The 21,766-nt window shown below is 42.4% G+C and overlaps 1 protein-coding gene across 1 annotated transcript; it reads right to left on the reverse strand.

Moving 5' to 3' along the window:
• Positions 1-46: 46 nt before the first annotated feature.
• On the reverse strand, positions 47-21,290 carry rif1 (replication timing regulatory factor 1). Its single transcript, XM_023838933.2, has 36 exons — positions 21,100-21,290; positions 19,910-20,022; positions 19,716-19,794; positions 19,398-19,494; positions 19,091-19,221; positions 18,505-18,599; positions 17,914-18,103; positions 17,729-17,821; positions 17,163-17,301; positions 16,170-16,321; positions 15,889-16,006; positions 15,346-15,522; positions 15,142-15,252; positions 14,905-14,967; positions 14,540-14,643; positions 14,126-14,212; positions 13,785-13,858; positions 13,061-13,241; positions 12,867-12,974; positions 12,395-12,544; positions 12,156-12,255; positions 11,700-11,976; positions 11,568-11,613; positions 11,156-11,358; positions 8,050-8,143; positions 7,796-7,918; positions 7,259-7,401; positions 6,664-6,753; positions 6,507-6,555; positions 2,548-5,202; positions 2,314-2,451; positions 2,040-2,126; positions 1,580-1,695; positions 1,086-1,239; positions 858-975; positions 47-652 (listed from the first exon to the last, which is right to left on the reverse strand). The coding sequence occupies exons 2-36, from the start codon at positions 20,008-20,010 to the stop codon at positions 438-440; spliced, it is 6,858 nt and encodes a 2,285-aa protein (XP_023694701.2). The 5' UTR covers positions 20,011-20,022; positions 21,100-21,290; the 3' UTR covers positions 47-437.
• Positions 21,291-21,766: the final 476 nt, after the last annotated feature.

Below are 21,766 nucleotides of genomic sequence, written 5' to 3' on the forward strand. Positions count from 1 at the left end.
GGGCACAATTACAATCTTACAAAACAATGAGCACACTGCACTCAAATCCATTTGCTCCTTTATTCATCTTATACAATATTTTTTGAAGTGCTAAGTGAGTAAATCCACTAGCATGTTAAAAAGTCATCTAGTCTGGGCACACCAGTGCCACCGGGTCTGATGCATTCCCTCCAATCCTTCTGCATTCCCTCCAATCCTTCTGCTGGGATAATACCAAAATCCGTGTATTTGGGGGGGAGGGGGGGGGGAGGTTTAAAAGCAGCTATTAAAAGCAGAATATCAAAGGGTTTAAATAGTTAAAAAAAAAACTAAACAAAAAAAACAAAGGCTTGAGAGGGACAAAACAGCCAAGACTGAATTATGACCGTGTTGAAGGTGCTGCATGGAACAGCAGCTTCAGTTCCACTGCAGGGAAACAAACCATTTGACCACCAAGATCAGCCATTATTGGTGCTGCAGGGCAGCCGGCTCTGAAGCTGAACCACGATGCTTCTCATCATCCCACTCAGCTGCTCGTGCATCACGACCAGTTGTTCTGGTGAACAGTGGTCCAGCTCCTCTAGCGTTAGGCGTGAGGCCAGCTCCTTCACCGCCAAAGGCAGATCCGTCGGCTTCTGCTCTGTGGCCAGAGGAATGACAGACAGTTCTGTCTCTGCAGGGAGAAAATCATTATGCGGGCCGTCAAGTGTGAATACGGCAGAAATCTCCAATCAAATCAATTTGAAATCTACTAGCTCACTAGCATAAAAAATTTGCACATCTTAATACATCAGCATATCAGAATTAAAAAAAGCAAAAATAACCATTAAAACAAAAGAAAAACCTATGAAGGCATTCAGTATGAATGGGGAACTCACCTATGACTTTCTGAGACACCTTTTCCTCCTCAAGACTGAGAGGTGTGTCAGTCTCTTCTAGCTCAGAGGTCATTGATTCCATTTCATCAAAGGCCTTCAGATCATCGCGACCCTTCCGCTTAAACATTTAAAGTCATTAAACACTGGGTCAGAATCCCATACAAAGCTATTATTATTCCATAAAGCCTGTTCCACAATAGCTAGTCAAAAAATGTTAGCTCATATTACCTGTTGTTCATGGTAGATTTTCAGAGCCTTCTTAACATTAGACAGCTTCGGGGACCGAATGGGCAGAGACTTGATCTCGCTGGGTGTAAGAGCACTTAAATCTCCTACGGTTTTAATATTTCTGGCTCGCACCAGCTGCCCGAATCCACGGGGCCTGAAACAGTGGGAAAGGTTCATGAGGGCTAGACTTTCGTCACCAAGGAACAGTCCAAAACACTCTAGATATTACAAACTCGATCATCTGATTAAAAAGTAAAAAGATGGTTCTCTCTCTCTCTCATATATATTTCATATATAATTAAATCACACTTAAAAATATAAACTTTACATATTGAATACAATTTAAATGGGAGCAACTGTGTCCTGATCTTAAGTTCTTTACAGAGACTTTGAGGGTCAGTTTGCATACTGAGAAAATTATCCATAAAGAGTTTTAAATACAAACTATACTGTGTAAACTGCACCACTGGCTTCAGGAACTTGCTGACACTCACCACATATTAGAGGTTAGCTGGGGCAAGATGGCCTCAACAGGAACAGAGCAGCCAACCAGAGCTGGGAAGACACAGTCCTTAGGAATAGGCTTGGGCTCTTGGCTCATCTCAGACATCTAGAATTGTGCAAAGCACACACACAATTATACACATTATAAACTATCAAGTTTTCCTAGCATCCCCTAATCACCAGTAATGGAGGCCCCATATGATGCATTTAGAATTTATCAGTCTGGATGCAAATGTTGAAAAATAACTCCCAGTTCCTTCTAGGTTACAGCACAAGAGACAAGACAATGGGAAAAATTTTCCCAGTGAAACAAGCAGGCCATAAAAGCCACGTCAGAATATTAAATGCTGGTAAACTAGTCTGGCAAGGTACCAGAATGTGAAAGTACTCAGCAGGGTAACTGAACATGGACTCCTTAAGCTAACAAAAACATGAACGTGCTGCACATACCAGGCATTTCTTTGAGCTCTTGTATCCCGGGCTACGCAGATTCCGTGGGCTTAACGCCTGGATGCCTTTGGTTGGAGTTATGATGTACTAAAATTGCAAAGTCATGTGAAACATGAGGAAAATCCAGACAATGAAGCTGAACTAGTGAGAAGTTCATACATTATGAATAGCGGCAGCTAGCAAAATCCAGCAAGTTATGTATTAAATATTTTCTGGGTTAAATTTACATAGCAGGATCGCATCACTGCATATCTGAAATGCAACTGAAAAGTACCTTTTGCTGCACAGCAATAGCACTGTTCTTGGATCTTGGCGAGTTACTACCGGAGGATCTGATGACAGGACTTCGACGATCAATGTCATCTGCCAGTTCTTGATGATAAATTGGGTCAGCAAAGGACACCCGCCTAGACTACAAAGTCATATAGCCAAATCAACATTAGTGAACCCACTCAAGACTGAACGATCATACAAATCACTCAACATAGCCAAACACCACAGACACTACCTTCGGCAGCGGGGATGGCGATTCCTCTTCCTGTAGCCTTTTCTGTCCCTTCTTGAGAATGCTGGTGGAAGGAGAAGCAGAAGGAGACCAGACACCTCGAGTCTTCCCACTGCTGGGACTGTGTCCTACGTCCACCAAACCTGATACAGTGTCCAAATACTTCTGTTTAGGTGGAGAGTCGACACACGTAGGGGCCTGTAGGACAGCGGAAGGCTCGTCCGGCAAGGCGGCACATGCAGCCGCTGCAGCCACATCTTCGTTATTTGCTTGTGTACCATCAACCTCTTCCAACGTTGGGTTAGACTGCTCAAGTAAAGGAGCAACACTTTCATCTCCATTTAGCCCTTGGGGTTCTTCCAGGGCTGTACTATGCTCCTCCACACTTTCCCTCAAAGGGACGATTTCTTCAGGGTCACAAATATCATCGGTTTGACATTCCTCTACATTTACCTCAAGTCCATTTGTACCTTGACCAATGGTGTCCTCAACTCCCAAAGTCTCCTGACCATCTCCTTTACAAACAGAAACATGCGAATGTGTTTCAATAGTGGAACTGGCAGCAGATGGAGTGCTTGGTGCGCTGGGCTCAAACACAGCATCATCTGTGCTGGAGTCGCCAACATGGACGGAGGAGTCCGCAGGCTGAAATTCTACAGAGTCAGGGTCAGCAAGAGAGTCTTCAGATGCAGCACTCTCTCTGAGACTCACCGTATTTTGAGAGTCACATGAGTCAATGTCTTGAGATGAGGATCCACGCGTCTTGCAGTGGCAGCTCCTACAGCGCCTACGCCCCCTCCCCCTCTTAGCATGTGGGCACACATGCACAAACTGACCTTTACTTGTCCCTTCCACAGGTGCTGCAGAACCCTCTTGAACTGCATACTTTGGTCCCTTTTCAGTCCTTTCTAATACTACAATCATACTTTTCACAACTTCAGCATTGGTTTCCAAATGACATTTGACAGAAACATCCGAATCCACCGTTTCTGACAATTTAACATCATTCTGTAGAACCTCCTCTGCCTCCTTGGTCTCAGCTGGCTCCACCGTGTCAGAAACTGCAGCTTTGGTTTCCGTCTCTTGAGTGAGCTCTGAGCTTTCCATTTTAGTCTCTAGCTGACTTTCCACTTGCTCGACTCCCTCTGGCTGTTCAGCTTCGTTTTTGGGCTGACTGGGAGTCAAGACGGGACTTGACAGGTTTGGCTTTCTGCCTCGTCTTTTCGAGGTATGGCTATTGTCACAGGTTTCTGAAGCATCCGACTCAGAATTCTCAACATTAATCTGGGAAGACCGCCGTGTCCTGTACCTAGCAGATCCCTGGGAAGACTCTTGTGAGTGCTCCTCTTTATCACCTATCTGCAAGACTTTGTTTTCATTCAGGCCCTCATAAGGAGGTACACTGCTTGCTTCAGAATCTGCCTCTGTAGCCAGCTTTCTAGTTCGCTTGCCGTGTGAAGATCCCACGACTAGGCTAGGAGGAGAGAGCGTCACATTTTGTGAATCTGCAGAAGCCACATTTTGGGAATCTTGGTCCTTGTTTAATGGTGTTGACACCTTACTTATTTTGCTTTGAGACAAAACCTCTGCCTCAGCCATGAGTAACTGTGCTTTTTGCCCACTTTTTTTGCTACTTTTTGTTTCTTCTGCAGCAGATCTGTCACTCGTCTGATCCTCGTCCTCCTGCACTTCTCCGTCAGTCACTCTACACTTCCTGCTTGGTCTACCTTGACTATTCTGCCTTATTTTTGCGTGCTCTGTGCGTGTTCTGCTACTCACATTGTCCTCCACTGCCAATAGCTCAACAGCATTCTTGCTTCTTCTGCTTGATCTACCTTGTGACAAGATCTCCGGCTGAGTAGCTGGAGTTTTCTGCACATTTGCCCGATTCGTCAGCAGTTCCTTCGCCTTCCCCAGCTTGTTTTTCTCGTTAGGATCCTCACCGGGGCGTATTGGCTTGCTTCTGCGTCGGCCTGATCGCCTGATTTCCACAGAACCTGGAGTATTCTGAGAGTTTTGGGAACTGTCCAGGGCATCATTAGGGTGCTCTTCTAGTGGAGCGCATTCCATAGACTCTGCTAAAGCAATGTCTGCCTCTGCACTATCTACCTGGGTGTTAGGTATGATACCTTCATCATCCGCTGTGTCTTGGCCGCAATTGTTCGCAACAGGATCTGCTTCCTGTCCCTGTTCAGCCTCACCTGCTGAGATCACCGGCTGGGCTGACTCCGTTTCCTGGTCATTCTCAGGATGGCTATCGTTTGGTCCACTACTCATTTGTGAGGTCTCTTTCACCGTGGGATTCTGCATAGCCTCAGTGTCCATAAGCGGAGCGTTACTGACCTGATCTTCCGGTGTCCCAAGTGAACCAGTAAATTTGCTGTTAGCAATGGGGCTAGCAGTCTGGCCTTCCACGTATTTCTCTAGGGTTATAAATGACTGCCGACGGCTGGTGGGCTTCTGGGGAGTCCCGGATACTACATCTGGGGACCCTGAAACATTGCAGTCATTGGTGCTGCCCTCCAGATTACTCTGCCTGGAAATATCGCCCTCTTCAGCTGATGTGTCCTCATTGCAAGCACCTTCCTCAGCAGATTTGCTTTTTAACTTGATTGCATCCTGGGCTAATCCTTCGGTATCCATTTTTTCTTGTTGGGCCTATGAATAATACAAAAAATAAAAGTATATATTACGATGTGAATCTCCAGAATTCTATTCAGAGAAGGCTAGACAAGTTAGGACATACTCATACCGACAATATATGTTCAATACCAATTTCAAATACAGAACAACCTTAGTCAGAACTGATGAAATATCAATATATACTGTAGGTTTGCTGATTCAATAGGCATGGAAATTTAACAGATTTTGCTGAGGAGCATTTCAGGTCTACATTTAAAAGTAAAGACTAGGGCTATAATGGTACACATATCTGCCATGTGCCTTTCAGTAACATTTTCAGTTTGCAACACAGTGAAAATTTATTTCTTGACGCGGGTGAAAATTTATTCACAAGTAGATTTTCAACATGGAAAACATTATGCTAATTGTGGCTTTGAGTTGGTTATATGAAGTGCTAGAGAGCTTAAAGGCCCACCCACTTCATTTAAATCAGTAGTTTGGCTTCCCGAAGAATTACACCAATACCAGAGTGTGTGAGTAGTTAAGACTTGTCTGTCGGCTGTTATACAGAACTTGGATATTTTTTTGGAAAAACGCCAACATGCTAACTCATTTTATACATCATACGAATGTGTGCTTTTGCCTGAAAATTCAGACTGGCTTAAAAATCTAATGCCAAGTTCACAGTACATGATATCAGCCCCAATGCTGGTAAAGGTTTTTTGCGATAGTCAACAAAAGCCCCAGATCAAAGGAAAATCAGTGTTGCTTCTGATAAATTCGCACTCAATTGCTATTAGTTCAAAGACGTGACTGGCTAGAGTCGCCGATGCATTGCAGATGCGCATTGGATATCTAGGAAGCTAAATATGTGGACTGCTCGAATCCAATTTTTGTGAATGTGTTGCAACTGGCAACGAGCCAATGAAAACGCAAGACACGGGGCGAAGCGAGACTCGAGGGAGGGGCTTAAAAAAAGGTGTAAACAGTTCAGTTTGTTTAGAAACTGTTAGTGTTCGGAGAACACAAATTCAAGGAAAGTTTACATTTTACACACTTGTGGTTAATTGTGGCTTTACATTGAGATGGTGCAGGAAAGGTCTCTGCACACGCTTACTCATTCATCATAATCATGCCATGCCACTCTGTCAGTCACTTTAAAATCAGGCCATGTGCAACTGGGCAAACATACTCGCAATGCCAAGTGTGAACCATTTCAGTAACCCATGTTTAAACTGATTCTTAGATATTGATTTTTTTAACTCTCAGTGATAATATAGCCACCTTGAAGAATTGCGATTTGTAACAATCAATCCCCCCCACTACTATTTAACACGCACCTCATTTACTGGGGTATCAGCAGCTTTGTCATCTGCAGATAACTTATTCCTAAATACAAACACATTGAGTAAAGTTAGTGACATGTCTGTCAGCACTAAACACCACAAACACAAGCAACACAAAAAGAAACACACACACACACACAAACTAACGCACATTAACTCATCTTGGGACTGGCTGTACTGAGAAAAGAGGGTGGTGTCCAAAGATGCATCTAGGTTGTTGTACATAGCAGGAATATCAGTCCTGCAAAAAACATATGCAATATAAATATATCAACAGATATACGAGAAGCATGGTCCAGCTTACTACATATTAAAATCTAATTTTTGACCAGAAGTTTTAGTATAGTTTCAAAACTGAAAATATCAATATTTGTAACAATCAATAACTTCACTAAAACTACTCAAAAGCTGGAATTAGCAGCAAGAGACTTATATCTGGTTATTTCGACTCATACTAGGTAAAAAACCACGCAATAACAGTGTGCCGAGCGATCTCGTAAATGGCGTGGTTCAAAATCTTGCCTCGCTAAGTTTTAAAATGAGTTCCAATAGCAGATACGTGGATCTCATTCTAAATGTCAAAAAGGCAAAGGTTGGATTCTGGTGCCAGTTCTGCCATAGCAGTGCCAGTGAAAAGGTACTTTTATAGGAATTTACAGCTAACTATCTAAAAATCAGAAGTTGTTGTGAACTAGACCAATTTAACACAAACAGTTAAGTCAGTAAGCCCCTGTAGCAAACCTGACCTTTTATTCCTCATTACTTCTTTCTGATGCTCTGTCAGCACTCGTTCCTTGGGCTCCGGGGGTATAAACACAAAATCCAAAGAGGCCTCCTCTTCCAGTAACTCTTGTCGAGGGCGCTTAGGGGATCCAAAATCAAGCTTACCCTGGGGCAACAACCAAAACCAAAAATGTCAGGTTATCAGCCATCCGTTGCACATCAGTCTAGCTGGAAAGCAATAACTAACTGTATTTCCTTGAGGACCAAATTCCATCAACAACAAAGCCAAGGGTTTTCCGTTTAATTACTTGCAGTGCCCAGGTATTTACTTGCAGTGCCCAGGTATTTACTTGCAGTGCCCAGGTATTTACTTGCAGTGCCCAGGTATTACTCAATCCCCACTAACCTCAAACATACTAACTACCTATGGCTTAGAAGACCAACCATCAAGACCTTCTGGGCAAGACCCAACAGCTTTAATTGGCTCTCTTACCACCATTGCTCTTTGTCAATCACTGCTTCTTGCCAAAAAAAGAGAAGCGGGTACATCTTGCTCTTACCAATAGGGGTTTGGAAGATGTTTTTGGACGGAGTTCCTCAGCCCGGGCCAGCAGCGAGTCTCTCTTTCCAGATGGTGTCACCCCGACTCCACTAATCTTCGTTTCAAGCTGAGAACATTCACCCTACATGGCCACAAACGCACAGAACCAGTATAAATAATCACTGGCGTGAGCCAAATGCTGTGCAAGCTTCATTAGAGATCAGTCAAGCGGAGACGATTCAGAAAGCTGTCTGTAGGAAGGAAGGCACTTACTGAATACTGCCCACTGAAATCATCGTTAAGATCTACAGCTTGAAATCCAGGTAAAATGATCATAGTGTTCTGCTTCACCTGGCTCAAAATCAACCTGCAAATCATACAGAGCATTCAGTCATGACTGGTGTTTAACCCACAGGGCGACTAAGGTAAATCACTCCCTGGACAAATCCAGCTGTGCACTCATAAGGTAACAGATGATGCATCTCCTCTTCCACGTATGTAATTCAAAGTTATTTTGATTAGATTAAAAAAAAAAAAAAAAACACACATTCTTTCTGGACTTTGATGTTGCACAGGATTTGCTTTGGGCAATTAAATGAAATCCACAAATACAATATGAAACCAGTCTGACTATTTCAGACTCCAGGGCAAACGGGCAAGATCTCACTAAGTTTGGTAGATTCAGCTCAGGGACTGACACTCACTCTGTCTGACTGACTCAACATAGAGGCTGCAAGGCAGTTCATCACTGCTTAACATCAATGTAGCCACTCACCTCCAATTGAACTGACAAGTCATCAGTCAGAAAGCTTGAATCAGAGCCAGTGTTGGAATGTAACAAAGCATTTGTACTTCGTTACTGTACTTAAGTACATTTTTACGTATTTGTACTTTACTTAAGTAAAAATAATAATGCATACTGCAATTATCTGTACTTTCTACTACACTACATTTCTACAATTTATGCCGTTAGTCGTTACATTTTATGAACACAATTTCCTCAAAATCTTGCATGAAAAAATAGTTAGCCTATTGCGTTCTGGCGTCGTTTGCCATTTCCTACCAATCAGGTGGCTTTATTAGATCCAATGATGGCAGAGCGCGCGTCAATTAGCAGCACGAGCTGGTAGACTGGCTTGATTTCAAGAAGATGAGACATTCAACATGGACCCAGAGCCAACATCGACTGAGCGTGAGCACGAGCCCTGCAGCTCGGAATCAGAAAGAAATCCTTGGCCGTACTTAAGAAAGTTACTTGAGTTCAAAGGAGCAAAGAATGAGTCCTTGTGTTTCCCTTTTACTGCTCTTAACAGATTTGATGAATAGTTTTGCAAGTACATAAATGACTTAAAGATATATCATGTCCTGATTGGTTTATCTTAATGGTATATTAGCGGGTAATACCTAGTAGATAGAATTATGTGGATGACAAGTTATGTTAGGGTACACACAGTATTGCAGAGTGCACGCACAATAAGGACACCAAACTTTCCAATACACATATACCGTACAGTTGCTTGTAATTATTACGAGCAATGACATCGGTAGAGGCGTAAGTCAGTATATCTACTATTCTTTTACAAAACAGCACACCCCAGACGTTGAGACAAACCATTGTGAGTACTTTTACTTAAAAATACTTTAAAGTAAATTTAAAAGTAAGTACTTAGTACTTTCACTTAAGTAAGATTGTTGATGTAGCACTTCTTTTACTCGAGTACATATTTTGCAGGATATTTGTACTTTTACTTAAGTACTAAGCTTGAGTACTTCCTCCACCACTGATCAGAGCATAATGCCCCACACCCTTAGACTAGTGCTCTGGGGGCAACCAAGTGCTTGTGGACCCCCAGACAGTCCACACCGTGGCCCCTGCCAGCTCCCAACACACGAGTACCAGGTACTGAGTGTTCTTGATCGTCTGGTTCAGGTGTACTGGGGGGAGGAGGGGGGGGGGGGGGGGGGGGGAAGACTGTTTGGGGGTCCCCAATGGCCAAGTTGGACTAGGATGAAAACTATAACTGAAAGTAGAATCAGACTGCCCCTGGAACAGGAGGGGTTAATGGCCGTGCTCAGGGGCCCAACAGCAAAAGCACTCTGCAGATACAGGATCTGACCCAGCGACCTTTCAATCGTGTACACAGAGTCCTAAACCACAGAGCCACACGTGGCCCACAAAGATGCACTAGATACATGAAACACACAAAGTGTTACATCTGATTACAAACGGCAAACACACAATACATAATACCGGCCAGGAGCTACAGAGATCTTCATTCATCTTGTGAAACCTTCATAAATAGACCAAGGGAAGGAGTTCCATTGACAGATCTATTACCAGGGCATTTGCCACAGCAAAATAAATATTTGCCTATAGAACTGCTTATTGCTTATGAATAGTCAGGCAGGATTGACGAGGATTGAGGATGCCCGTATGCCAAAAGGGAAGAACCTTCAAACAAGGGACAATTTGCCGAACTTTACATCTATAAGCACATTCTCACCAAAGTTCAGTAACCTAGTTGCTGGGCCATCTCAACCTGGAACTTTTATAGCTCCTGGCCACTTGTGTCACTTTCCCAACGCACAACAGGCACTGTAACTTTTACGCTATAGAGGCATGGGAGACGCAAAAAGCTTCTAGGTTAAATTTCACACAATTTCATACACAATTGATTGGCTCGAAAATATAGGACGCATCGCATTCTATTTATACAGCCTTGTACAGCCTGTGCCATTTATAATTTGTTAATAAATCTGGCCAGCAAGATCAATCTTTGTTTATATTTTGGGGAAAACAAATGTCATATTTTCCTAATAAACAGTAAATTTCAGCACCGGCCATCGGTGATATTAAAAGTCGTTACTGATCAAATTTTCTGATGCATAAATATGGAGAACCAAGCAAAAAGTATTCATTAATGCATTTAAAGCAATTAAGGTACAAAAATAATTCCATCTGCTCAATTTTTTGCTCCACTACTTCTACCCGTTTTCCCAAGACGTCCAGAATAACTTCTAAGTTGGCAACGGTGCTTGTGGTGAACCAATCAGAAAAGTTTATCGCTATAAGCCTAACCCAGCAGTTCTTGGTTGAGAACATGGACTAAAAAAGGTTCAGGAACTATCAAGGAACTACAGTAAGGCTGAGTACCCACGGTGTGACAAGTTCCTGAACAAGGTTCCTGGGGTGGAAAAGCGCCTTTTGTAATGATTCAGTTTTAAGTCAGATCATTCAAATCAGACTAAACAAGTATCTGTACTACTTGTAGTCACATAAAACCATGTTTTTCACCACTAAGCATTCTGTGGGACCTGGTTTTGGAGAGAAAAAAAAAGCCAGCAAACTTAGACAACCACCAGACCCAGGCACACTTACTTGAGCTCCTCTGGGTAGGTGAGAACAGGGGCGTTCCCAAAGGTGGCATTCCAGAACTGAGTGACAAGCGTGCGGATCTGCTTGCTCTTGTGGGGCAGGAGTACACGGAGCAAGGGCACCAGCAGGACGAGGAGCTCGCTGTCATAGGACATCACTGTTCGCGACTGCAGACAGGTCAGCATCTCACCAACGAGCTTCTCCAGCTGTAGTGAAGACATCCACCGTGAGAAGTGAATCATGCAAACACATCTATGAACTAGGCATTGAACACATACTGATGGGTATTTTTGGATATGTGTGTGTGTGTGTGTGTGTGTGTGTGTGTGTGTGTAATACCATAAATGTATTCATTGCCTAGTTAATATCAAAACAATGTACAAAAAAAAAAAAAACACTGCATGCAAGTCATTACCTTCGGAGCAACACTCTGGAAGAAATCTTGCTGTTCATTCTGAGCCCTACAAATAAGAAATAATTGAAGATATATTCTAAAAGGGTAAGGGAGGAAGCCCAAGGACACGTTCACTGAACACGGGCTGCTTACCTTCCCGTTTGCTCAAAGAACGCAGCTAACAGACCGGAAAGGCTGGACACGACTTCCTGGATGGCCGTGGATACGGCCAGATTGTTAAAGAGAACGGACAGGGCGGCAAACAGAACCGAGGCCGCTCCACACAGGGACGCCCCGGAGCTCTCTCCGGTCTCAGAGGTCCCTTGGGAGAGGAGGGAGTCCATGGACAGCACGAGGAGAGTCTGAAAGCTGGCAAGGTTCCCCAGAGCCTTATTCTTCTTTCTTCCCCAATTCAACGGTGTGTGGGGAGCTGAAAGTAGGGAAGTGTGACTTAATATCAAAATCTGTATGCCAACACAGACAAAATTGATTTTATTAGTTAGTATAGAATCACCCCTACTGTACTAATTACTGTAATTTTGTGTAGTATACTGCTAAACCCCCATAAAACCAGGATCAAAGACAAGTACTGGACCAGAAATGCCTTACATTTATTCTTCTGCTGAAACTTAGCAGTATAAGGAGAGAAGTCCACACATTCGATGATAACCAGCAGAATATTTGCAACTGCATCCAGTGTTGAAAGATTCTGCAAAAGAAAACTGATACAAATAAACCACAGAGGAAGAAACAAAAATGGCAAATGGACAAACATATTTTGAGATAAACCACGAACGCTGATTTCGGCCTCCAGTATAAACCCACACTGCTGTCTTTCAGAAACTCACCGCAAGTGCCTGTTTGTCTAAAGCAGCAGCTATCTTGCAGCACAGCTCCTCACAACACACATTCTCTTCAGCAGTAGCAACCAGGGCAGAGCAGCGAGCAAAAGCTTTGTACATTCTGGACCATGTGCCCAGCAGGGACTTCTGAGTCATCTGCACACAAATTAAACACAGCAGGTTCCTTTTTATTATCTCACACTGTCATTGCAAACTTTATGCTGGATCTAATGCTCTGTTTTTAAACCACTTCGCAGTCATTTTGTTTAATTCTCATTTATTTCTTTTTTTTTTTTTTTTTTTTTAATACTACCATCTCTTTGCATTGCAAATTTCCTTCAAACACAATCCAGAAAAAATTCTGCTACACAATACTACAGTGTACAGATGCATATGTGATAAAATTTGAAAGCCTTGAAAACCTTTCAATCACTTTTCCCAGACACCCAGAGGCGGCAAAGGAAAAGCAAAAACGTACCTGGGGTAGGGCCTGGCCAAGCAGCAGATGACTGAGGGGAAACATCAAGGCACTATACACTGCAGTAAAGTTATGTTCCAGAGCATCACCCTGGTTTACCTCATTGGTCTGAAACAGGGGTACAACGTAAGTGTCATGTGTACAGCAGGGGCCTTGCAGACATGTCAGTTCAGTCTTTTTGCCCTTGAATGTACCTGCATGATTGTGTCTGTCAGCGGATTGACCACAATGCTCCACATCCTCCAAAGGTGCTCCTTGTCTGGCACGACATCTGCAGCACGTCCTATGATCCGGAGAACTGACTCGCTGAAGGCGAGAGAGGATGTGGGCCCTGAAAGGCCGCAGCTGACCAACAGCTCCAAGCAAACGAAAAACCTGCAGAAAATGACAGCAAGTTCAGGCAAGCAAGAAGCACAGGAGAGGCTGAGCCAAATAAGCATTCAGTGAAGCATTTTCAGCGTCGACATCATGGACTACAGCAGCTCTACTCCATTTAGTGATGCAAGTGAGTCTCAATCTTTCGTTGGCAAAGGGAAAAAGCAGCAGAAGTCTAAGCAGGCGGACCAAAGCTTATCAATACCTTTTCTACCCTTTATGATCAGAATGATAAAAATGGCTAAAGATTAAGAACAATCGGCTGAGAAAGACTCCCAGATGCCTACAAACTAAAATACAATGTTTGTACTGCAATGCCATAAGCCACTGTATGTTTCTGCGTCAATGTTATTAGTTTTGATTTATTCAGTTTATTATTATTCTCATTTGAGATAGTTTAGTTTTACTTTTCAATGTGGTTACATCGGTTATAAATTAAGCAAGAATCAGCCCTTAAGCAAATCCCAGTAATGTTACTGAGCCCTTTCATTTGCAAGAAAAACACTATGGCTGCCGGAAGATAAACAAAACAGAAATACCTACCTCTCATCCAGCACAAACGAAGGCAAGAGGCAGCTGTTAAAGAAGAGATCAAAGAGGAACAGTGCCGGGGTACCCTGAAAGGATAGGGTTGGGGGTGAGGTAAATACTGATTTACATGTGCAATACATACAATGGCAGGCCTGTCCAAACAGATTTTTAAATCAAAAAAATCCTGAGACCACCTGATTTTTATATTGGCAAATATATCAGGGCAATTATTTGGTGGCTGCCCCAGAGGTCATGACATGGTCTCCGTCAACATTATATATCAGTGCATCCTGCATGAAAACCCACGTAACAAAAACTGAACAACAGAATGTGGAACAAAAAGCTACACGTACATTTAAAACATCCATGTTGGCCACCTGATATGCAGCAGATCCCAGTATCTTGTGAGGAAGTCTTTTTACTGTAGCTTCAAGAAGAGCCTATGGTACAACCAAACAAGAATAACCAAGAAGCATCCTTCGTCTTATAATGACTGAATACCAAGACAAACAAGACAAATTAAATACCACCCAAATTCAAGACGACTACATACAAGTACAAATTCCATTGTGGAACACTGATGTTGCAAACAAAACAAAGAACAAAACAAAAAGCAAAGCAAATCCAAAGCAAAAACAAGCCTGGTTGCCTTTAATAAACCTGGGATTGCACTGGGGATTTACACAACGCAGTACGCATATATCCACAAGAAATCATTTGCATATTAGCATTTCCAGCAGCCTCGGAATTCTAGCAGCCAGCCTTACCAAGGTGCGGTTAGTGGGAAGGGCCTCAGAAGAGACCACGGACTGCAGGGTCTGCAGCAGCACGGTCAGTGCCTCAGAGCCCTGCCTCTCCTTCTTATTGCCAGCTGTAATGAACACAGGCCAATGAGCAGCACACGCAGCACATGGTAAAGCGGAGATGTGCACGAGCAACAATTCCTATTTGCTTTACACAGCCGAGAATAAATATGGCATTACGGGATTTTCAAATTAAAGCACAATAGATGTACATACATATATATGAAGATATAGAGATGGATATATATAGAGAGAAAGACAGAGATACAGATAGAGACTGATTTCACTGATTTAAGAATCTCCAATGGGACCAAATTCTGACCACTTACCCGTCTCTACCGCAGCCACAACTAATCCAACGAGGTTATTCCAAATTAGGACAAGTAAGGCATCTGTGGCAAAATGGGATACGAGAATAGGGGTCCTTTTGTCAGATCGACACAGAGTTTCCAAACGCAACTAAACACGGCGCTCATTACATAAATTCTTTAACGATACTGATTTGACGATGCTGATGGAAGTATTTTCTGAGATTAGACTAAAAACAATGAATTTGAGCACGTTACCTGAGGCATCTTTGCCAACTGTGATGAACCCATCCCTAACTGCACTGATAAGAACACTTGAGAACTTGTTGAAAGTTGACGGGCTGGCTAGTAAGGGACAGACCAGGGGCTCTGGTAGATAAGCAGGGGAGAGGTTCCAATTACACCAATTATCCAAGTGAGCAGATAAGTGTGCATGTTTTAAAATTAGGAAGAAACTCTCACCCAGGCTGAGTTGTAGCTTATGTTGAGCTGCAGCATCTGTAACCGCAGGACCCATACAATAGTGTAGCAACATCTCCAGCCCCAGAAGCTGGATGGACGTGAAGGGCTGCTGCCCATTTACACTGCTGTTCAGATTCATCCTGGGAGTTGAACACGGGCTATTTAAGGTAAGGTTACCTGGAAGACACCAAAGAGGAACAGGGCTATGGCCATGAGGAGAGGCCCAAAAATCAAGCACTCATCAACGTTAATTACGTGAGCCTCTAAAACGACTAGAGAAGGGCCCACACAATGGGCCCCACTCAAACAGCTACAGTAACGCTTTATTCCTAGGATTTATAAATGTAGTAGCACATAAAGCACCACAAAAATACTGAATATTTTATATTTTGTGCATATTGTGTATATGGGTTGCATTACAGAACTTGGCTTATAGCTGTCAGACAGTGATTACCGTTCTTAAACCAGCATCTAAATTTCATAGTGCACTGCATCTAAAACCAAAAACTGCCTGAGCCGGTTGAGCCAGTGTGCTTATTTTACCTGCTTTAGGTGTACAGGATGCAACACTGGTATTCTGACTGGTGTTTCTGGCAGGAGTCACTGGAGTTTGGGACTGTGATTCTGCATTTATTGCACTCTGGAGGAGAGGAACGCCAACCTACACACAGAATATAACCTCATAAATAACATCTAGGGGGACCTGAATAGCGGGGGCGACAACATTTACAGAAATTTGTAGATCGCAATTTACATGTCTTACGATACCATAAAATGACAGGCAGGTATGAAGCAGAAGTGTTCAGTCTGATGTCATTAAATACCTGCTCAAAGTTGGCTGCCAGATTGGGACCCAGCTTGACCACCAAGTACCACCACACTTCCAGTTTAGTGAGTAGTAAGGCCTCGGTCCTCACTTGGATGGAGCTCAGTGGCTGCATGAGCAGCTTCAGGCGCTTGGCGCTGCACAGGATCTCTGCCGGAGAGCAATTAAAGAAAGGGCTCAGCCTCAGGTCCAGATCACAGCGACAAACTGCTGAACAGGTGCAGTAGAGAGAAGCTGATCACAGCGACAAACTGCTGAACATGTGCAGTAGAGAGAAGCTGATCACAGCGACAAACTGCTGAACAGGTGCAGTAGAGAGAAGCTGATCACAGCAACAAACTGCTGAACATGTGCAGTAGAGAGAAGCTGATCACAGAAACAAACTGATGAACAGGTGCAGTAGAGAGAAGCATTTACTTCAAACAGAAAAGAAAAAAAACCATGTGGTACAAGCCCCTTTCTATTAAGGTTCAGCGATACTCCAGCCAACAATTTAAAAAAAAAAAAGAACATATATACGATATTAAGGGTTTGCAAGGAAACAGGCATCATGCCGCCGTGGGAAAAACTGAAGATGACCTTTAAAATTAGCTTGTTTTACATTAAACTTTCATTTCACATTAGTGCCTTGCATAATTCACAGAGCAACACACACAAACAAGCCACAAAACGATCACTGATCATGACTGACAAACTCTCCAAGTCTTTTTTAAGATTAAATATATTCGGCCCAGTATTTGGCTCCAAAAAGAAGTGACCCAGTAGTTGGTTCTGCCATATTTGCAGACTGATAATGGCTGTATACGTGTGTGGCAGTGGAATGGCGCAAGACTGAGGCTGAAATTGCCGTCAGAAAGACTAAGTAGGGTGTAGAAGGAGTGGGAAAAAATAAATAAATCAGCATGCAGTACCACCAACTACGTCCAATACTGGTACCCCCCCCCCCCCCCAAAGATGCGCCAAGAAGCTAGTACGTCACCATTCATCTCACCTGGATTGAGGGCAAAGTTGTCAATGAGACTCTTCCAGGCGATGAAGGCGATCTTCTTGATAACTGGCGAGGAACTTCGGAAACCCAGCTCCTCCAGATGCAGCAATGAGTTGATGAAAGGTCCTCCTCGATGAAGAAGCTGAATACAGCAAATGCAATGTAGAAATACAATCAAAGGAAACCCTTGGCACAGCTGTGTAGGATTCAAAATGCAGCCATATTTTGGGCTAAAAAATATATATATGCATATCCTGTATTAGAATCTATTATGAATAAAGATTTAAATGTCATTCCTCTTGGTCTTCCTCAACCTACAGATTATAAATGGCAATAGATTAGTTAGACTTGCGTGAAAATTATTGTAATCTACCTTCCAATTCTAACTAGAGGAGTATTAAAAATAAAAATAAAAATTGAAAGAAAATGTGAATGATTGACTAACTACTGGTGACGGACTAATCAACGATTTCATTAGTGTTCTACGCAGCATCCGATATTATGACACGGAGCAGAGAATAAGCACAATTTAGTTATCTAGCAATTTGCAAGCATGTTGCGCCTCTTACTTTTCCCAGGAGTCTTACAAACAAAGGCCAGAGTTTCAGAACATTGCTCTCATTCTTGGAGGAAAAGAGTTTCTGGAGCTCGGGAATCAGCTTCTAGAGAATGGTGGAACCAAAAAGCATGAGAGAAATGAATAGCTAAGCATAATCAGCGCGACACAAACAATGGCCGATAAGATTCCACTTACTGAGGACATAAGGGGCTCAATGATGGCCGCCACTTCTTGCTGCTTCTTGAGGAGCAGAGGCATGCCCATCTCCAAGGCGGCTGCGGCCCGCAGACGGACCTTAGAGGCAGAGTGGACCACCAGCGGAATCACCAGTTTGGCCCACTGCACTGCTGCCTCACCCATCTGAACAGGGGTCTGCTCCAGCAGTCTAACCAGTGTTAGAAAAAAAAATGACAGAAAAGTAAATGACTGACTAGACTGTACTGGCGACAGACCAATTTACTATTCGACTAGCATTCTATACAGCAGGGTTATTCAAATCACGGTCCTCAAGGTCCGAGAACTGCTGGTTTTCCAGCCTTCCTTTACCTGTCGGCCAGGTGTGAAGCCTCTGACCAATCAGAATCAGTAATTATTAAACTACCTGGGAGAACTGAAAACAAGGCCTGGATTTGGAATCAAGGTCCAGATTTGAAGAACCCTGCTATACAAGATCCAATATTATTAAACAACGGATCTACTGACCCTTTGAAATGCACAAATAAATACATGGGACATGAACTCAAGTGAAACCACAAAACCACATCTACAGCCACGTGACTTGCTTGCCTGATGACGACATTAAGCGCCTCATGGCCGATTATAACAGACTGGATGTCCTCCCTTGCTTGCACCACTTCCAGTGTTTTCAGAATTTCTGGCACCTGAAGGATTAACAGATGTGCATCGTATGGTCAATTCAACAGGCCACTTTCATGTCAAAAACATTCCAGAATTCAACTGCAAGAAAACTAATTATAAGAAAGGTATATACACGTATGTACGTGTGTGGACCATTTCATTAATAAATCCCAACTCGTGCCGACCAGAAGAATTACCCTCCCATAAGTTGGTCCAATTGAGTAGATTGAAAAATATTGTTTAAAATGTATAATTCAGATGAACAGCTTGTGAACTTCTTCAGTACTCTTTACATTCTGTCAATTTTATGGTTCCTTGGTTTAGAGCTTACATTCATTTTTCATTGGTAAACTCTGAAATCTTACAATTTAGCCCTGCTTCATGCAATAAAGCCTCTAACCATCTCCACATTGGCTAGAAGCTTTAACCTCTACAATTAGACGTCTCAATTTTTTGTGATACACAATGTCTTAATTTATATAGAAAAATAAAGAATTTTCTGCAGTTCACTCACCTTCTTGGCAACCACCTCTACAGGAAAGTTTTGTTTAGAAATCACCCACAAAGCCCGTGTACATGTGTTTTTATCTTTGACGTTGACAACCAGGGAGGCGAGAGAGGAAAGAAGTTCTTCTGAGATGTTTTCTGAATTAAAAAAAAAAAAAAAAAAAAAAAAACAGAAGAATTTAGAATTTGAAGACCAAAACAAAATATACATACACAGCCAAATGTTGAGCATAAATATACTCGACTGCTACAAATAAAAAAGTAATGATACAGAAAGAAATTAACACAAAGCCCTTCGCTGGCAGAATAGCTACCTGGGATCCCAGAGACAACGTTACTATGGAAGACGCAGAACCCCAAAGCTTGCAATGCAGCCTGGCTCAGTTCGATGTTTTGACATGAGATGTGAGTCTAACAAATACAAGTAAAAAAAAAAATATATATATTATTTGGCAAGACTTCATTTTGCACAAGCAGCGCAACAAAAAAAAACCATGCGGATTTGACATTAAGGGAGATCTATGAAAACCAAAGGCTTGAAAAGAGATGGCAGCGGATCTCAATGCCGAATACCATACATTAAGCTGTTTTAACACTTTTTCCGAAACACAACAGCTAAGTTACCCCCATACCTGAAAAACTTTTCCCAAACGTGGAAAGTGCTTTACTACTGCAGGCAGAAAATTACGTCCATCCTCTCCACTCAAGCGGCTGAAGAGAAAGGAAACAAAGAAGCACAGACGCTCCTGATCTTAAAGCGATGGACTGCCCAGAATCCATCAGTGCAAATCTCACTAAACTCCAACATGGCTGGGTATGAATGTACCTTGTGATGGTCAGATATGCATCGGTTTGCTCTGTCTGACCCACACTCGAGTCCTCCAGGGACTCGAGGAGAGGGAGGAGGCTGGAGTTGGTCGAGGTCATCGTCCTCACAACCTGAAAAAAAGCACAGGAACACCCAGTCATAGAGGATCACCAGATCCAAAATGACTCCAAATGACTTCTTATTGTTTCACACTTAAATGCAAAAATTGATTAAAGTGGGTAAAATCCACTTCGGGGAAACAGAAGACATGATACACCGATATTCTCATCACATCTTCTGGACTACAACAGCACCTACTACCCTCATGCATTTAGCTAAAAAGATTTACAGCAATAAAAGAAAATAATATATGAAGTCAAATGGTTAGAAAGGAAGTACCAATATAAAGGGGTATACGCAACGATTAAAGGGACGGTCGTGAGGGAAAAACGGTTCACAAGTGCACTCTAAGCTGTAGGCATGGTGACAATCCATTTGAACGACACAGTTTGAACACAACCAGTTCTGATTGATCCAAACAAATCTTTGCAACAAGACGTTTACATAATGTACCAAATACAACAAGAATATTTAAGTTGCTTGTAAGTATATTTAATGTTTTCCGTGAAAAAGTAATCACATGTTCAAACTGCGAGTTATTTTTACTTGCAATAAGAGTTGGTATTCGTCCAATTGTTTACATTCTAAACGGGATACGATCGTAAAAACTAATAATGAACTCCTTTAATAGGGAATTAGACATTATATTCAATCGTGAGATACAGACCAAGCAAACATAATACGCAGAAACATTAGTACAAGCATTAGTAAGGAAAAAACGGCACAAGCATTGCAGTTTATTCAAGGTTTCATTTAAACAGCAAAATACATTATTTCTATATGAATAATTAGAACACGATAGCATATTTAGGGACGATAATGTTGGACTCGTGTGCTTTAAACTAGTAGTACAGATGAATTAAAGAATTTAAGTAAACAGTATATGTAAACGTATCAGCATTTGATTGTGGGTACTTTGGTCACTCTCAACGTTGTGCTAAAACTATATTCCACGTTGCCCACAATAGCGAAGCCAAGTTTCCAGCGTCATGGCAAACTATCTGACTGCGTAACTCCATTGCAGCGCACTGAAGCTAAGGTAACATAGCCAAGCAGCTAACCAGAAACATCTAAAACACACTTCTTACCTCGGTATCTTTGACGTAACACGACAAAACTCGAAATGCATGTAATATCCAAGTAAGCTACAAAGCTATTTACAGGAATACCTAATTTAAAATGTTTTATTTAGAAACAACAGTTCGCTTAGCCCTCCAAGATCGCTCCAATCCCCGCGAAAACACTGGCGCCAAACAACGCACGCCGCATCCCCGTGACCTTTCACCCCACGTACTGGCTCCGCCCACCATGAATAATTCACATTCTTTCTCTGGGCGCTGCATACTGTGGAATACTTATAATACACGTGTTGCAGATGTGTTGCATTTATCCAAATACTGGAAAATAATGACATAGACGATTGATCTAATAACAGCACCAGAGAAATCTAGGGTTTAAATCGAGTCTTAAGAAAAAAAAATGTGTTTATAAACAGTATGCATATTAATGCTGCTTAAGAAGAGTATAATTAACTGTATCTGAATATGCTGCCTATGTTCTGTCATGTATAAATACAGCGTTTGATTTTAATAAGCCTTACTCATTAACAGAAGGAAATGAGGATCAGTATCACATCTCCAAAGTACTGGATTTAGGTTCCCAGAAGAAACTGGGACAACAGCCTGCATGAGGTAAGGAAGCACTGGGGATGGAACTCAGGACTACATACATGCAAAGCATGTACTCTACCACTGA

Source organism: Paramormyrops kingsleyae, chromosome 1, assembly GCF_048594095.1.
Source record: "Paramormyrops kingsleyae isolate MSU_618 chromosome 1, PKINGS_0.4, whole genome shotgun sequence".
NCBI lineage: Eukaryota > Metazoa > Chordata > Actinopteri > Osteoglossiformes > Mormyridae > Paramormyrops > Paramormyrops kingsleyae.

Coding starts and splice junctions, on each gene's coding strand:
- rif1 (XM_023838933.2), bottom strand. CDS start 20,010: ATGACCTCGACCAACTCCAGCCTCCTCCCTCTCCTCGAGTCCCTGGAG. Junction 18,600..19,090: donor TAGAGGTGGTTGCCAAGAAG/GTGAGTGAACTG, acceptor TTAATCCTTCAG/GTGCCAGAAATTCTGAAAAC. Junction 14,968..15,141: donor AGTTGGCAAAGATGCCTCAG/GTAACGTGCTCA, acceptor ATTTTGCCACAG/ATGCCTTACTTGTCCTAATT.